The sequence below is a fragment of the Cervus elaphus genome, chromosome 27, assembly GCF_910594005.1.
Source record: "Cervus elaphus chromosome 27, mCerEla1.1, whole genome shotgun sequence".
NCBI classification, from domain to species: Eukaryota; Metazoa; Chordata; class Mammalia; order Artiodactyla; family Cervidae; genus Cervus; species Cervus elaphus.
In genome coordinates, this window is record NC_057841.1 from 36352953 (window position 1) to 36370113 (window position 17161).

Below are 17161 nucleotides of genomic sequence, written 5' to 3' on the forward strand. Positions count from 1 at the left end.
TAGGTATTTTCACAGTCATGCATTTGGTATGGAGAGTGTGGAATCGCATCTGGAGATAAGAGATACAACTGCAGATACTCTGGGCCACCAAAGCCATTGCCAGAGGATGGCTATGACCTAGTGCAGGTGAGTGAGTAGTCTTGAGCACTGGGAACACAAAACACTAATCAGAGATCCTCTGCAATTACACCGTAAGTATTCCCGTGGGGTGGGGGTAGGGATGGAATGAATGGGCTTCTCTTGTCCCAGACTCTTACCTGTGCACAGAGAAGATAATATACTAACTCTGCAGGCGTCATTTTTCTGGGGTTGACCATGCCTTGCTCATAAAGTTTCCCAGTAACAGGTTACTACTGAGGGACTTGGTCTTGGTACCTCCCATGTTGCTCTTTGCAGCTTCTTCAAAATACAGTCAGAGTTAGCCCCTTTTGTTCCTAGATTTCAGGACTCGAGTGGACGAGGCTGCTGAGTGGCTGTGACTTGCTTGTCCTCTGTTCACTTTAGTGGTTCCTCCAGTTTTCACCGAGAGCCTGTGACCTTTGACTGCCGCCAGGAATCTGTTCCTTGTCTCTTTTACCATCCCTGATAGACAGGGATATTAGAAAAGAACTGGAAAAATCCAGATTAAAAGACTGGCTTTGGAGGCTGCAGTTATCTAAAATCCAGCTGACAGGGTAGCAGGTCTTCTGGACTTATTTGCTTCTTCCATCAGAATTTTTAAAGGCATTTGACTTTCCCTGGAGTGACTCACAGAAAATAGCATTATGGTTAAACATAACCAAATAACCTAAAAAGAGGTAAAGTGATTGTCACAGAAAGAAAGTGAGCTTCCCAATAAGAAAAAAAAAATTGAAATGTCTCTATTGCCTCTATTTTTGTGAATCCCTGGTTATCTAGAGGAAATTTGATCGCCTTTTATTTTTTATTTTATTTTTTTTAATTTGATCGCCTTTTAAAAGAATTCTGCAAGAACTTTGCAAATAGGTATGCCACCCTTGTGTACCTAAAAAAGGATGATGTGCATAAAGTGGTCTCCTCTTTGAGGAGTGTTTGTGTTTATTTAACTTGGCTACTCTGATGTTCATGTTTTCTCTCCCGAAAGGAGCTCTGTCCGGGGTTCTTCTTTGGCAATGTCAGTCTTTGTTGTGATGTCCAGCAGCTTCACACACTGAAGGACAACCTGCAGCTGCCTCTGCAGTTTCTGTCCAGGTGGGTTGACTGCCAGGCGTGCAAAGAAAATGGGTCTAAAAGTTAGTTCTTGTTTCATTTTAAGAATGCTGTCTTAGGGCCTCTCAGAGATAAAGAAGAATTTCTGATAAAGTACTAATGATCAGACTTCGTTCTCGCTCTCGTTACATTCAGAGTTGCTACTTGGTTTGCTTCTGAGATGTCTTCACCCCAAAGGGGACCTGCACTGGGGCCTGGGTCCTTTCAGACTTGAGCCCCTTTGCACAGTGGAGAGGAGAGGCTCCGGGGATCCTGCCCGGGTCTCTGAGCCAAGACCCTCCTCCTCACAGTCCTCTGCGTCACCTCCCTCCCCTGTTTTGTGCGTGGTTCTCTCTTCCTCATTGGAGCCTGCCTTTGGTGACTGCTCACAAGCCTGTTCTTGCAGAGTCGGCTGGTTTTTGTTGAAGTTAGTTTGCTGTCCATTGTGTTCTCTGTAACTGGGGCAGTGAAAAGGGGCACGTAAAAGATGTTCTCCAAGCTTACCCAGCAGTTTTCAAATGTGGGAAGAACGAGCTGGTGGCGGTCTTCAGAGCAGCACGTTGTGAGCACCCTGATGAAGGTGGATGGAAGGACACGTGCTCCTCTGTGCAAGGCCTCACTGCAGGTGACAGGGCTCAAGGGGGCATCCTTGTTTCTTCCCAGATTTTCAGTTGACAGTGCAGAGCGGAAAACCATCCCTCTGTATGTTCTCTCAGGACAACATACAATGTAGTAATAGATCTAATTAGATCGTCAGAGTTGAGACTCTAATCAGGCCAGTGTATCTTATGGAAGGAAATCTCATGGCTGTCTCTGGAGCCAGATTGAAGCTGTCATTTGGCCAAATACGTTTATTTAGCATCTGCTCTACGTGAGGTATTATGGGCATAAACATCAAAAGATAGCCAGGTATTTCCCGTGTTGTCAGAGGTAGCAAAGCTTTACTTATAATAGCAATGAGATGCTAATATGGAATATTATGCAGCTTTCCAAACTGATGACTGTAGAAGTTAAATGGAGTAACGTGGAGAGACGTTTGTAATTTATGGAAAGTGGTAGGAAGCAGTGCACCCCAGGAACAATTTCTGTTCAGGTGGTGTAATTGTCATTCCTGTCTGTCACAGTAAAGCGTGGGACTCCTGAGAACAAGTCAGTGTGTGTGTCTGTTCCTTCACTAGACAGGAGGCTTTTGTTTTATTTTTGGCTGCGCCATGCAGCGTGTGGGATCTTAGTTTAGTTCCCTGACCAGGGATAGAACCCATGCCTCCTAACCTTGAAAACAAGGAGTCTTAACCACAAGACCGCCAGGAAAGTCCCACGAGACCAGCAGCTTTGAAGGCCGAGACCAGACCTTCCTCATGTCACGTGTGGTCATCTAGATGGGAGCAGAATGGGGGGCAATCTTGATTGGTTGTGTTGCAAGAATGCAAGCCTGATGAAGCAATAGCTTTTGCAGATAACAGGGAACTAAAGGGGAAGACAGAGGTCTTCTGCCACATAACTGGTCAACATTAGAAGCATAGCAGCGGACAGCTTGTGGTTCTTATGAAAACCGGGTGCTTCTGAAATGCATGTAGCTGGAGACCACCGCTGATGTTCTTTTTATCTTCTCTAATCATGGGGAATCCTCTTGTGTTTAGAGATGGCCTAAGGTTATCTGGGGCTTGAAAGAGAGCCCTTCAGTAGGTTATGAGATAAAAGCACTAATGTGTAAATCTCATTTTTCCCCTTTTATATTCTCAATCAGAATGTCACCATGGTAGTCCTAAGTCCTTTTGGCTTCAAGATACAGGAAACATGACTGAATTATAAAGTGCAGGATTCAGAGAGCATTTGTCTCTTGAAATTACATCTGGGCAGCACAAATGTTAGTAATTAGGGTGGTTTTTAAAGAGGTGTCTTTATTTTAACATGAGGTTTTAGGTTTAGAATTGCTGGGTTTAATATATCCTCATGGTAATCCATTTGCCAGTTTACAATAAATTTTAAGTAGTCTTTGTGTATTTTAAATCATCTTTTTGCTGGCCCTGCTATCCATGAGATCATTCAAAATAGTTTGCTTTTTCTTTAGATGTCCATCCTGTTTTTATAATCTTATGAACCTGTTTTGCGAGCTGACATGTAGCCCTCGACAAAGTCACTTTCTGAACGTTACAGCAACTGAAGATTATGTTGATCCTTCTACAAACCAGACGAAAACAAATGTAAAAGAATTACAGTACTATGTTGGGGAGAGTTTTGCCAATGGTAAGTAAACTTTTAAATTATCCCTCTTTTATATTTGATATCAGGACAGTGGATCAAGTTGTCCTGTCAGCTCTGTGAAAAAGGACAGTTTTCAGTTCTGTTAGCACTGAAATGCCAGCGGAAATGTGAGTTGTTGCTTTGCTTGTCTTCTGGGACTTGAGCTACAACCTATGAAACAATCTCCTTAAAGTATTTACTTTAACTCCTTCCTAACTATAAGTTCCCTCATGGAAATTTTTAGTTTATGCAAGTTTATTTCTATACATTTTAGGGACCATTTGGACTTTGGTTCTATTGAACATGAAATGCATAACTTCATGAATTATTGCAAGACTGTAGAGATGGGGTGGAAGGGAGACCTAGTTGGCAGAGGAGAGATTTTGCCTGTGAAGAAACCAGTCACCATAAGGGAAAGTAAGCAGGTGTGACAAACAGGAGAACGATATCCTAGGAACTGAAGATCATAGAACAGTCTGAAAAAGACCATGTCATGTTTGTTGAAAACGACTGAAATGAAAGAGTTCTGAACGAATAGGACACTAACTAGGGAAAGAGAATGAACAGATTAGAAATCGAACCAACTGGATCTGTTAATGAGAAATAGTCATGTAAGTGGATTAAAAGATAGAAGATTAGATGCAGCTTAATAAAGAATGTGCCCCAAAACAATAAAATGAGAGAATAAGAATTCAACAAAGTTGTTGACTCTAAGAGCAACTATAGTCAATTACTATAACGATCAATTAAAAATGTAACCAAAAAATTTAATAAAAAACTTGTACTTTGATGGATACCATCAAAAAAGGCAAAAGTATTTGCAAAGCATGTATTTAATGAAGGACTTGTATCTAGAATATATAAAGACCTCTGACAACTCAATAAGAAAGTAACCCAGTTAAAAATGGGCAGAGGATCGGAGCAAACATTTCTCCAAGGATGTTATACAAATAGCCAATAAGTTTATGAAAAGATACTTGAAATCAGTCATCAGGGAAATGCAAATCAAAACCACGACAAGGTACCACTTGACAGCCAGTAGGGTGGCTAGAATAAAAAAGATAAGTTCTGGTAGGTATTTGGAGAAATCAGAACCTTCATACATAGCTGGTGGGAATGCAAAACAGTGTAGTCACTTTGAAAAACAGTCTGGCAGTTCCTGAAGCAATTAAACATGGAGTTACCATATGACCCAGTAATTCCACTCACGAGAAATGAAAACATATGTTCTTAATAGCCAAAAGGTGGCTATATGAAACAGCTCTATAGGACCATGGCTATATATCCAGCAACTGATATATCAATAGATAGATAAACAAAATGTGGTATATCCATATGATGGAATATTATTTGACCATAAAAAGGAATAAAATAAGGATTCATGCTGCAACATGGATAGACCCTGAAAACGTCATGCTCAGAGGTAGAAGCCAGTCACAGAAGACTATATATGATTTCATTTATATGAAGTGTCCAGAATAGGCAAGTCTGTAGACACAGAAGTAGATTAATAGTTGCTTAGGACTTCAGGGGATGGGGAGATAAGGGAGCATTAGTCAAAGGTCCTGGGTTTCTTTTCTAAGGTGATGAAGATGTTTTAGAATTGACTGTGGTGATGATTTCTCGTATCTATGGATATACTAAAAGCCATCAAGTTGTAACTTTAAATTGGTGAATTGTATGTGAATTATCTCAATAAAGGTATAAAAAAAGGAATTCGTAACTAAATTTAGCTCATTTTAAAAACTATAAAATCTTAAATGCAAGTAGAGAAAAAGTGGAAATCACTTCAAAAGAAGGACAATTGGAGATTTTCTATCCAGCAAAGATAGAGGCCCAAAAGCAATGGGATTATCACAGTTCTGAAAAAAACTATTGCTCTAGCTAATCTGCCTTACAAGAGTAAGGGTAAAACAGTGAATTTCTAAGTATCTCCCTAAAGTTTAGGGGAAGAAGGTTTTAGGAAGTTTCTAACAAGCAGTTGAATATTAATGTAAGACCCACTGAAGCCTAGTGTACTACAGTCCATGGAGCTCAGAGTCCGACACGACTTAGCAACTAACCAACAACAGAAACAAGTAAGACCCATTACTACTGCTTTCTTACGTGCGCAGTGTCATTGACATTGCTGTTTCATGTGTCTTTATGCGTACTAAAATAAGGCTCCAGAAGAGAGTGTTCCTCAGTTCATTCACAGATGAACTCTGTCCCGAAACCAGTTTTTACCCTGGAGGTTCCATCATTCGCCAGCGGTGGTTTCTTGGATGAGCTGCACTGGCTGAAGAGGCCCTGAGGGTCTCGCTTCTCCCTCCATGGGCTTCAGTGTTTCCTTCCCTGCACGGGGGTGACAGTTCTCCAGGCCCCTGTGGACTGGGATGGCCACGGCTTGTCCTGCCTTTGACTTTGACTTTAAGTTGCTTGGAATCCGGCCTCGCCTGTCGCTTGCAGGGTGACAGGCCAGTGTCAGAGGTGACCGCCGTTCCTTCCCTTAGCGGCTGCTGTCCGGAGTCCCAGCCCTGCCTGCAGTGGGTCTGGGTTTCCACATTCACACGTGGGAGGCGCCCGTCAGCTCTCACCCGGGGAATGCCAGCAGCGCTGTTTCATCCTCTCCCTTCCTCCCCCGCCAGCCATGTACAACGCCTGCCGGGATGTGGAGGCCCCCTCGAGCAACGAGAAGGCCCTGGGGCTGCTGTGCGGGCGTGAGGCCAGCGCCTGCAACGCTACCAACTGGATCGAGTACATGTTCAACAAGGACAATGGCCAGGCGCCCTTCACCATCACCCCCGTCTTTTCAGGTGGGGACAGAGATGCACCCCCACCCCCCCGCCCCAGGTTTGGTGTACTATACTTAACGTTTCTTTTTAAAGCCCAGGAACCCTAACCTGCAATAGCAAGATGAATTCAGATCAGTAGGTCCTGAAGTTTCTTCCAGCGAGAGGTAGCTGGAGAGGTAACCCCTGGGTTATCAGGGGCTGGATGAGCGGGTGGAGGAGGAAGAATTGCCTTCAGGTGTTGATACATACTTGAAGGAATAAGTCGTTTGTAAAAAGGAGCCTTTTCAAGAAATAAAATGGATAAATAATAAGGACCTGCTCTACAGCACAGGGACCTCTGCTGAGTGTTCCCTGACATCTGAGGGAGGATGGATACAGGTATAGGTATGGCTGAGACCCTTTGCCTTCCACCTGAAACTGTAACACTGTTAATCGGCCATACTCCAAGACCAAAAAAAAAATGTAAAATAAAAAAAAAAAGGAGCCTTTTCAGAAGCTCAGCCTTAGTATTAAACTATCTCCTCAGTGGAGATAAACATTTGATTGAAAGTTTACCCTGAAATGTGGTGGACTTGAATGTTGGGGATGAACCCTGTACCCAGAGTTACTGAGGTTAACTTAAAAATTTTGCAGGACTGAATAGCAAAGCACAACTCCATCACCCAGAAACCTCCAGTCTCTCTTATTCTTCCGGTTGCATGACTTCTTTCAGTGTGCTTATCATTGCATTAACATACAATTTAATGCAACCCTTGTAATCAGTTTTTTTTTTAATGGAGATTCTCAACACACTCCTTCCCGCAGATCTCCCGGCCCACGGGATGGAGCCCATGAACAACGCCACCAAGGGCTGTGACGAGCCGGTGGACGAGGTCACGGGGCCGTGCAGCTGCCAGGACTGCTCGGCCGTCTGCGGCCCCAAGCCCCAGCCCCCGCCCCCTCCTGTTCCCTGGAGGATCCTGGGTCTCGACGCCATGTACGTCATCATGTGGAGCAGCTACATGGCTTTCCTGCTCGTGTTTTTTGGAGCGTTCTTTGCTATGTGGTGCTACAGGTAATCCGTTTTGTTTCCCACCCCCCCAGACAAGAAGAGCACACTTCACCCAGTGGCATTTCTAAGCTTTCACTTGGTAGACTTTGGTTCTTTAGAATAAGAACAAAGATGTGCATTAATACAATTCCACGACTTGCTTATGTCCTGCAACTAGTCAACACTCAAAAGCCTATTTAGACATTGAGATGTTTAAAGTTAGTTTCATTGGTTTATTCAAAATGGCGTGTGATTTAAAAGACCCATTCTTTAACAGAAGGTCTGCTGAGCCAAATCTGATTCAAATCCTTTTAAATGCGGTACTGTAGTCCTTTTAGATACCTGCGTCTTGACTTAGGACAACATGTTTATTTAAACCTTTGTCTTTTGAAATAATTTTAGACTTACTAAAAGGGTGCAGAAATAGAGTTTATTTATATCTCTACTGGCTTCCTCTAATGTTACCACTCACATCACCCATGGTATATAATTTAATCAAAACCATGAAAATGACATTGGTATACCATTATTGGTTAAACCACAGTCTTTAAGTTTTACCAGTTTTTCCTCTAAGGTTCTTCCTTTTTCTGTTTCGTGACCCCATGTCACATTCACTTCTTGTTTTATTCGTCTCCTTCAATCCATGGCAGTTTTTCATCTTTCCTTTTCTTTTATGACCTTGGCACTTTTGATGAGTGCTGGTCAGTTATTTTGATTGTACCCTGATTTGGTTTTATCTGATGTTTTCTCATGATGAAGTGGAGGTTTTTGACAACATCACAGACGCAATGTGTCTTGCTCAGTGTATCATGTCAACGGCTTATAATGCCAGTATGTCTCATCACTGGTGATATTAGCCTACATCATTTGGTTTAGAAGGTGTCTGCTGGGTTTCTCCACTGTGAAGCTACTGTTCTTCCTTTGGAATTGATAAACATATTTTGGAAGCTGTGTTGAGACTGTGCTAATACCTCATTTCTCCTCAAACTGTTGCCTGCTAATTTTAGCATCCATCTGTGGGTCTTCAACACTTAACTCTTGTGTTTTTTGCCTAATGGTGATATTTTGTTTCCCTCGTTCCTTCCCCGTTTACTAACTGGACTTACTCTGTTATTCCTTCTCCCCTACTTACTTAACCAATATTTATTTAGTTATGTTTACATAATGGACTTAAGGAAACTGTGATCTCTGTTCAGTACCATCATTTATCTTTTTGCTCAGATCTTCCCAATTTTGACCACTGGCAGCACCTTCTGCTGGTTCCTGTGTGTTTTTTAAGCATGCCCTCAGCTTTCTCAAGCTTGTTCTTTTTTCTGGAATCCCAGGATGTTTTCATATTTTCCCTGCCCCAGCCCTAGAAGCACCCTCTTCTGCAAAGAGCCCTGGTTCCTTTCACTGGAAAAGGGTGTTTCGAAACCAAGATCTAGGCTCCAGGTATGCTCATTGTTCCTGGAATATAGTGTTCACTATGTTTTTAAGGGACCTAAAACTTTTAAATGTGAGTGAGGGCTACAAGGTGAAGTTATCTTCTTAATACTGTCTTAAATTTTCCCCTGAGACTAGTGAGCAGAGAGACCCGGAGCAAGGGAACTTCAGGAAAGGAAGGCACCAGTTAGGAAGGAAGCAAACAGACTGAGGAATTAAGCTTTTAACAGGGTTGTGGGAATGTCAAGAACAGTCTTATGATGCTGAAGTCCACTAACACGACTTACGTGCTTTTATCTTTCAGAAAACGGTATTTTGTCTCCGAGTATACCCCCATTGATGGCAATATACCTTTCTCTGTAAACGCCGGTGACAAAGGTAGGCACATTCGTGCTTACGTAAGAGGGTTGGAGCCGTGTTGGCAGGAGAGTGTTTATTTCTTTACCGTTTACGCGCCTCTTCTGGGAGCAGCACTGAGCTCGTGCTGGGGACACAACTACGATGGAGACAGAGTCCCTGTGTTTGCGGCACTGACAGCCGGAAACGGGGTGGCGGATGGGAAGCTCCTGGTTCATAATATCTGTAGAGTGATGCTGGCCTGGGGTGAGAGCAGGGGGGCAGGAACAGTTGGAGGGAACTGCTTTGGCTGGAACACTCAGAGCACTTTGCTTTTCCGAGGCTCATGTGTGAGTCCTGTCCCTCTCGGGGGGCTGGTGGTCACGGTGGGCAGGTGAGCGGGGCCTCCAGCAGACAGGTAGCTGGGCGGGGTGGGGGATGGTCTCCTGCACGTCCCTGGGTGTCCCGCCACATGCAGTGGTAGTTAACACTCTCCCTGTTCCGACTTTCAGGAACGGCTTGGCTCTTAACCTTCACCCTCCTTTCCTCTCCTGCTCTTCCAGGGGGACCGACCTGCTGTGACCCTTTGGGCGCTGCCTTCGAGGCCCACCTGCGGCGGCTCTTCGAACGGTGGGGCTCCTTCTGCGTGAGGCACCCCGGCTGTGTCGTGTTCTTCTCCGTGGCCTTCATCGCTGCCTGTTCCTCGGGCCTGGTGTTCATCCAGGTCACAACCGACCCGGTGGACCTCTGGTCGGCCCCCGGCAGCCAGGCACGCCGGGAGAAGGAATACTTTGACACGCACTTCGGGCCCTTCTTCCGCACTGAGCAGCTCATCATCCGGGCCCCCCACACGCAGCCACATACATATGAGCCCTACCCCTCGGGAGCCGATGTCCCCTTTGGGCCTCCCCTCGCCATAGACATTCTGCACCAGGTAATCGGCTCTTGGCAGAAACCACTTCCGGGGGACCCAACACCAGGCCAGCTTTCGACCAGTTCACTTGATGTGGGTTTCAGGCTGAGTGTGATGGTTTATCTAGTAAACCTTAATGATAAGACACTTTTCACTTACTTTCAAAAAAGTGATCAGTGTTGAACTTAATGAAAAATCTGCTGTAGGCCACTTTTGTGTTTATTTCATACAGTAGGTCTTGCTTGAAATTGAGAAGAGCATTTCTCTATTGAAACAGAATGTATTTATTAATATATTCACCTTAGGAACTTACAAATTTTTTTTCCACTAGTAATGGAAAAGTAATACACCAGGACCCAAAGGGATAAAGCCTCTCGTGTTGTCCTGGAGACCTCGGAGGGGCTGCTGGATCACTGCGGACCGCCCCCACCACCACAGGAGTGACCTTGTCACTGCCTGAATGTGGGCCCCTGGCCTGCATTTGGAATAAGATCCACCCCACGGTCCTACAGAGTCCTTTAAATGTGCCCATCCTCCCTTCCCACACTTGCCCTGGAGAGCTGTCTGTGAATCAGCTGCCTCCCTCTTGTTTCTTAATGAACAGTTGTACAGTTGCATACTTCTTCCTTTCAACATTGCTCTTGCCCTACAGAATGTCTGATAGCTTGAGAAAACATCAGCATGTTCCCAAGAGTCTAATAGAATCTTTTTTGCACCCGGTGACCACTGCTTTCTCCCAGCTTGTTGCAAAAGGTGCACATGTTGTCATTTACCCCCTGGAGTATATTTGTATTCTCTACTAGAAAATGTGAGAATATATGTAAATAAGCATAGTATGGAGCAAGGTGGTGTTTGTTGGAGGTGGGAGGGCCTGTCAGGAAGACCCAGCAGATGACCCAGGCTCCCCTTGGCGGTCACTGTTTCTCCAGGTGGGAGGGCACATGTTGGTGTGTCCTGCGCTGGGATGTGGCCTGTCCTGGTGTCCCATCCCCCTCTCTCTGAGTGCCCCAGTTTGCTGATCCTCAGCAAAATTATAGTAAATTTAAAAAAATTTTCATCCTCATTTATCTCAGTCTTCTCCCCTGTTTCAGGAAGGATTTTCCCCAAAGACTCTTTATCTTCTAACCTCCGCCCCTCTCCCCCCAGAGCAGTAAGAGTTAATCAGCATCTGAGGGAAAACCGATGTATTTCTGGGTTTGTTTATTTTAAAAAATCCTCTTTCAGGTCCTTGACTTACAAACCGCCATCGAGAGCATCACTGCTTCTTACAACAACGAGACTGTGACCCTGCGAGACATCTGCGTGGCGCCCCTCTCGCCGTACAACCAGAACTGCACCATCCTGAGCGTGCTGAACTACTTCCAGAACAGCCACTCCGTGCTGGACCACCAAGTCGGGGACGACTTCTTCGTGTACGCGGATTACCACACGCACTTCCTCTACTGTGCCCGGTACGTGGCGGGGGCGGTCCTTCCTCCGTCCCTCCTGCAGGTGACACCTGCCGTGGTCACACACTGCTGTAGGTGCTAGAGCCCCGGGAGGGAGCAAACAGCGGGACTCTCACCGTGAAGCCTTTGTTCTGATGGAGGGAGACAGCCGTTGAACGGTAGATATTCAGCCTGATGCCAGGTCAGGGCAGCGCCAGGTCCAGGCAACGCCATGGGGGAAGGAAACCGGGCGAGGGTAGGTTTGCATGGGAGGTGCCACTCCAAGTGCAGTAGAACCTGCCCAGCGGAGGGGAACAGAGGGAGCCTCTGAGAGTCGGGGAAAAGCTTTCCAAGTAGATGGACAGCAGGTGCAAAGGCCCTGGGGTAGAGTGTTCACCATGTGCCATCGAGGTACCTCCCAGCTGGATTACACCTAGTTGCATCTGCCACACCACCGCAAGCATTTCTGAGCTGGTTTCTTGGTGCAAAGACAGAAACCTCTAATGCCTTCTCTTATCTTTCAATATAAATTGATTCCACAACACTGACTTTTCAAAACGTGCGGCGTCCCCTCGAGGGATGGGGGCCAGACTGGCGTTCAGTTTAGGTGGGAGAACACTGAAGTGGCTTCGCGTCGGAGGCTTGTCTGGCTGCACAGGCCAGCGTGTGGTTTGAGTTAGTCACAGAGGAGCCGCATGAGGTGACCTGTGAGGCGACCTTTAGGCCTGCTATGTGGCAGCAGGAGCAGCTCGTTTCTCTGCCCTCCCTAGACGCCCTGTCACTTGGCCTGACCTGGTCCAGCCATTTAGACAACCACTGTGGCTGTTCGTTCGTTACAGAAGCAGAGAAATTGCTCCCCATCACCTTTGAACGTGCTGCTCAATTAACCACGTCTCCACAGCCAAGTGCTCTGACTTCTGGCCCAGTTCAGTGACTTGAGGTTCCATCTGTTTTTGTTACTGGAGTGTGGCTGACTATAGGTATTTGTGCTGTGTTTATTGTCTTCAGGAGGTAACCTCTATAAACATGAGCCCTTGAAGCAAAAAGTGTAGCCCGTGTATCCCCAAACGAGCATTCTCTGAAGCGCAGGTAGTACAGGGCAGCCAGGGGCAGTTAGAGAGAAAAAAAAAAAAAAAAGGTTTTGCATTATATAACTTTAATATTAAAGGAAAAAATTATTTACTTTCTGTTTTACAAAATAAAACAGAAGTTTGGCAGCGGGGGAGACGCACAAGATGGGGGTGTATCATCCGAGGGGAGCGTGGTTCGTCCAGGTGTGGAAACACTGCTGGAAACACCGCCTCTCCTGCGAGGCGGGCTCTATGTGGTCTGTGGTCACGCCTGTGCATCTCCAGCTTTGAGTTACTTCACCCTCCAGCTTTCTCTGGGCTTGTACCCTGGAGGGAGGCCCTGCAGGAGCCGGCCCAGGACCACTCACAGGCCTCCTGTGTTCCCTGGTTAATACCCCAGCAACACATAAAGGCATCAACACCTACCACTTATGGGCTCCCTGGACTCTTCCTCACATGACTCTGTGGATGTTAACTTGAGAGCGATGAGCTCTCAAGCCCGCGATGTGGTGGCATAGCCCCACGTGTGTGGGTGGACAGGACCCAGCTTCTGACTGCAGCCCTGTAGCCTGTTTGCCCCAAGCATTGACCTGACCTTCCGTGGCTCGAGTCCGTCCCCACGCACTGAAGGACGGTGGTTCAGGTTATATATGAGGACCTTCATGTGTGCCCCGAGTCCAGCTGACATCTCTCCTGAAACGCTGGTTGTCTGTCTGTCGGCCCTGCACTGCCCGTGTCCCTGCCTGGTCTCTGGGTCCTTCTCACTGGTTGTCTGCTGTCTGCCCTGTGCTGCTGGCATCCCTGCCCGGTCTCCAGACCTCTGTCTGTTTTGCTACCGAGTTATGTTTGCCAAACAGTTCTTGATCTCCCTTTCCTTTGATTGCTCCCAGGTGCCGACAGAATATAAACCCCAACCACGGTCAAGATGCTTACCCCCTCCTTCCATTGCTTCCCTCTTCCTTCCCAGCCCCACCCCCTCCTTGGGAGGCCCTCATCATGGGTACCCCACGCACAGACCCAGGACTTCCTGTGGTCCCTCAGGCCACTGTCTGTTCTCTTCTTTCCTCATTCCTCTTTCCCCTTTCCTCTTCCTGCTGGTATGGTGCCTGGAAGCCTTCACCTCCTCCTGTGCCGGTGAATTCTCCCTCCTCCTCAGAGACTGGATCTGTACATAAAGTTCTCTTTATAGTGACAGCTTTCACCACGTATTGGCAGCTCCCCTCCTCTGTGCACCAGCTGATGTCAGCCACATCTCGCTGTATTTGCCTGCCTCTCAGCGACTCTGAGTTCCCAAAAGCAAATACTGAACTGTGTCGTTCACCCAAGGGGACCTCAGGCCCATGTTCTTAATCAGCCTCGTGACTATTGTGTAAGCATCTGGGTCTCCGTGATGTGTTGCGGTTGTTCTGACTGGAAGGTGTTCTCTGAATTCCTGGCAGGGCTCCTGCCTCCCTGAATGACACCAGTTTGCTCCACGATCCTTGCCTGGGGACGTTTGGTGGCCCAGTGTTCCCATGGCTTGTGCTTGGCGGCTACGATGGTAAGTGAGAGAAGCTTTTACTCTTCTTACTGGATAAAGCAATCTTGGTTCTGTCATTAACACTCAGGTGGTAATTATGAGGATTTCATCAAACACTCATTAACTACCCAATATACTGCATCCCAAATACCATATCTCCTTTGGCTTTAGGTTTTATTGTGCATATGGAGGAAGTGGTTTTAGCCATTTTTAGGTTACTTTCTGGGAAGCTGTCAACAGCTAAGGACATTTTCCCAGCACAGTGTCACTGTTAACATCCACATAATATGTTGCTCAGCCTCAAGTTCATGAGACCCTTGAAACTCATCAAGAGAGCCTCCAACAAGTCCATGGACCTCGGGTTAAAAACTTCAGTAATGGAGGAGAGACATGTGAGAGATAGGGGGAAAGAAAACAGATTTTTTTTTTTCCTTCTAAACCAGTTGGTTAAGGAGTCAGACACTTCCAGTGGGAGGAGCAGTGGGGCTTTGCTCAGATTATTCCAGGTAGATGGGGTAATAACTCACGTGGCAGCTTTGGCTTCTGAAGCCTAATTGTAAGCAGATCAACAGGTTTTTCTCCAGCCCGTTGAAGAGGCCAGATGTTCTTCTCATCTGGTGGGAAGGGAGAGATTGCGAGCTATAAAGTAATTTTTAGATGGAGAAGGCATTTCTAAGCAGGACACACAATGCGAAGCCACAAAAGGAAACCCTGATGAGTTTGGCTGTGTGAGAATTTAAAGTTCCTGTGTAGAGAACAAACATAAAGTTTTAAGAAACTGAACAAATGGCCAACTGGAGCAGGAAAAAAGTTAGTATATGTAGCAGTGTTTCCTTAATACATAGAGAGCTCTTGAGGAAAAAAGACAAGGTCAGCCCCCCAAAAGAAGTGGGCAGAGCCGTGTTCGTGTTAATAAGAGAAGACGTACAAAGGGCTTTTAATTATATGGAGAAAATGCTGAACCTTACTTCAAGCTAGTGAAATATCTCTCACTCCAGTCTTTCACGTAACAGACAGATTAGCAAAGATCTAAAGTGAAAGCATTAGTCACTCAGTGGTGTCTGACTCTTTGAAACCCCATGGACTGTAGCCTACCAGGCTCCTCTGTCAGTGGGATTTCCCAGGCAAGAATACTGGAGTAGGTTGCCATTTTCTCCTCCAGGGGATCTTCCCAACTCAGGGATCAAACCCCGGTTTCTTGCATTGCAGGCAGAGTCTTTACAGCCTGATGGGCTTCCATGGTGGCTCAGATGGTAAAGCAAAGATCTGAGAATTTGACAAAACCCTGTGTGTGTGAAACCCTGCCGTGGGCAAACTGCATTTTGGTGGGAGTGTAAATGGTTCTAGAATATAAGCTCTAGGAAGGTTGAGATTTTTAATTTCTGTTGCTCATTAATGTATCCACAGTCCCTAAGATAACACTGGCACACAGTAGGTCTCAGCAAATACTTTGTTGAATAAAGAAATGAAAAACAGGATGGCCTTTTTGGAGGGCAGTTTGGGAGATCCATCCAAATTAAAAATGCACATTTTTTTTTTTCTGAATTCTGAGTGCTTGTAAGATTTGATCCTACAAATATGGATTTTATGTGTTAGAAATATCAGGTTAATTTTTGTAGTAATTCTACTTATAATACCAAAAAAAAAAAGAAGAACTTGCAAAGATATCCATCAGCCGGAGATGGAGTTAAACTGGACTAGAAAACATCATAAGCAGAAACAAGAATAAGGAAGTGCTGCGTCTATTAAAGCAGCATTCTCAGGATGTAAATTTAAAGGCAGTGTTTGCAGAAGGGTGTGTTACTATTTGTGTGAACAAGAAGGAAAGGGGAAGGTTGTGCTTGTGCACGTGGTCTGTGGCTGGAAGGGGCCGCAGCCGCCACGGTGTGAGGAGGAGAGCTAAGACACAGATGGGGACGGAGGGAGGAGAGACTTTTCCCCGAACACCTTTCCGCTTTGTTTGAAATTGTCACCCAGCACGTGCTGGGTAGTCATGATAGAATGACAACTGCGTCTACATTTGCTCGAGAGTCCCCTTTTCTCCCTAGCTGAACTACACAAGCGCCAGGTCAAGTGACCTCCCATTTTGTTCCACGAGCTCAGGCTTGTTTAAGCTTCAGACCCATGAGAAACCGGGCACCTAGCCAGCTTGTGATTTTTCTCCCCCTCCTCATATTGATCTGGTTTTCTGCATGCTTGTAATCTGCTTTTTGATGTCACCTTTTTCCTTTCTAGATCAAAACTACAATAACGCCACAGCCCTTGTGATTACATTTCCTGTCAATAATTACTATAACGATACAGAGAAGCTCCAGAGGGCCCAGGCCTGGGAAAGAGAGTGAGTTGCTCACAGGGTTGGTAAACCAGCTGCTCTCCTCAAAGGAAGGTGGACGCTAGCGTCCATTGATGACACTAACGTCATTTATATGACGTTCAGCTGAATTAACCAACATCAGATCTAAGTCATGCCATTTTTTTCACTTGGTTCTAGTGATACTGTGAAAAATACATAAATTAATTTGCTTGTAAACATTCTTTAAATACATAGTCCTGCAACAGGAACGCACAGGTATCTATGCAGAAATGCTCCCTTAGTTATTTTCTAACAGCTAAAACCTGGGAGCAAGCTAAGTGTGTATCAGTAAGGAGAAGTACCGTAGAATGTTATGCCATCATTAAAAATAGTGAAGTAAATATGAATAAATGGTTCAAGAATTATTAAATAAAAACTGGTCAGCATGTTTGGGCAAATGTATGTCATGCATGCTGTTCACGCCTAGAAAGGATGTCAAGTAAGTGACCCAGGAACCGATTAGCTGTGATGTAACCTCTGAAGAAGTGGGAGGGGGGCCCAGGAGAATGGGACACTGGACAACTTTGTTGGGATATTCGTATACCATACAATTTACCCATTTGAAGTGTACAGTTCAGTAGCTTTTAGTATTTTCACCAATGTGTGCAGACATCACCATGGTCAATTTTAGGACATTTTCTTTACCACAGACAGAAACCCCATCTCCTGCAGCAGTCTCCCTCCTAACACCCGGCCCCACATAACCCTCAGTCTACTTTCTGTCTCCATCAATTTTCCTGTTCCAGACTTTTACATGGATGGAATTACATACGAGGGCTTTCCTGTCTGGCTTTGTTCACTTAGAATAATGTTTTCAAGGTTCATCCAAGTTGCCGCATGTGTCAACACTTCATTCTTTTTTAT

At 45.6% G+C, this 17161-nt stretch overlaps 1 protein-coding gene across 1 annotated transcript in view; it reads left to right on the forward strand.

Annotated features, from left to right (window-relative positions):
• The window catches only part of NPC1 (NPC intracellular cholesterol transporter 1), a 43675-nt gene that overhangs the window by 10387 nt on the left and 16127 nt on the right, over positions 1-17161 (forward strand). Inside the window, exons 2-11 of the mRNA XM_043888827.1 lie at positions 4-126; positions 1103-1209; positions 3278-3453; positions 6078-6245; positions 7029-7278; positions 8984-9057; positions 9579-9949; positions 11153-11379; positions 13865-13965; positions 16180-16282. Of these exons, the coding sequence (XP_043744762.1) occupies positions 4-126; positions 1103-1209; positions 3278-3453; positions 6078-6245; positions 7029-7278; positions 8984-9057; positions 9579-9949; positions 11153-11379; positions 13865-13965; positions 16180-16282 (1700 nt within the window). The remainder of the gene's footprint in view (positions 1-3; positions 127-1102; positions 1210-3277; positions 3454-6077; positions 6246-7028; positions 7279-8983; positions 9058-9578; positions 9950-11152; positions 11380-13864; positions 13966-16179; positions 16283-17161) is intronic.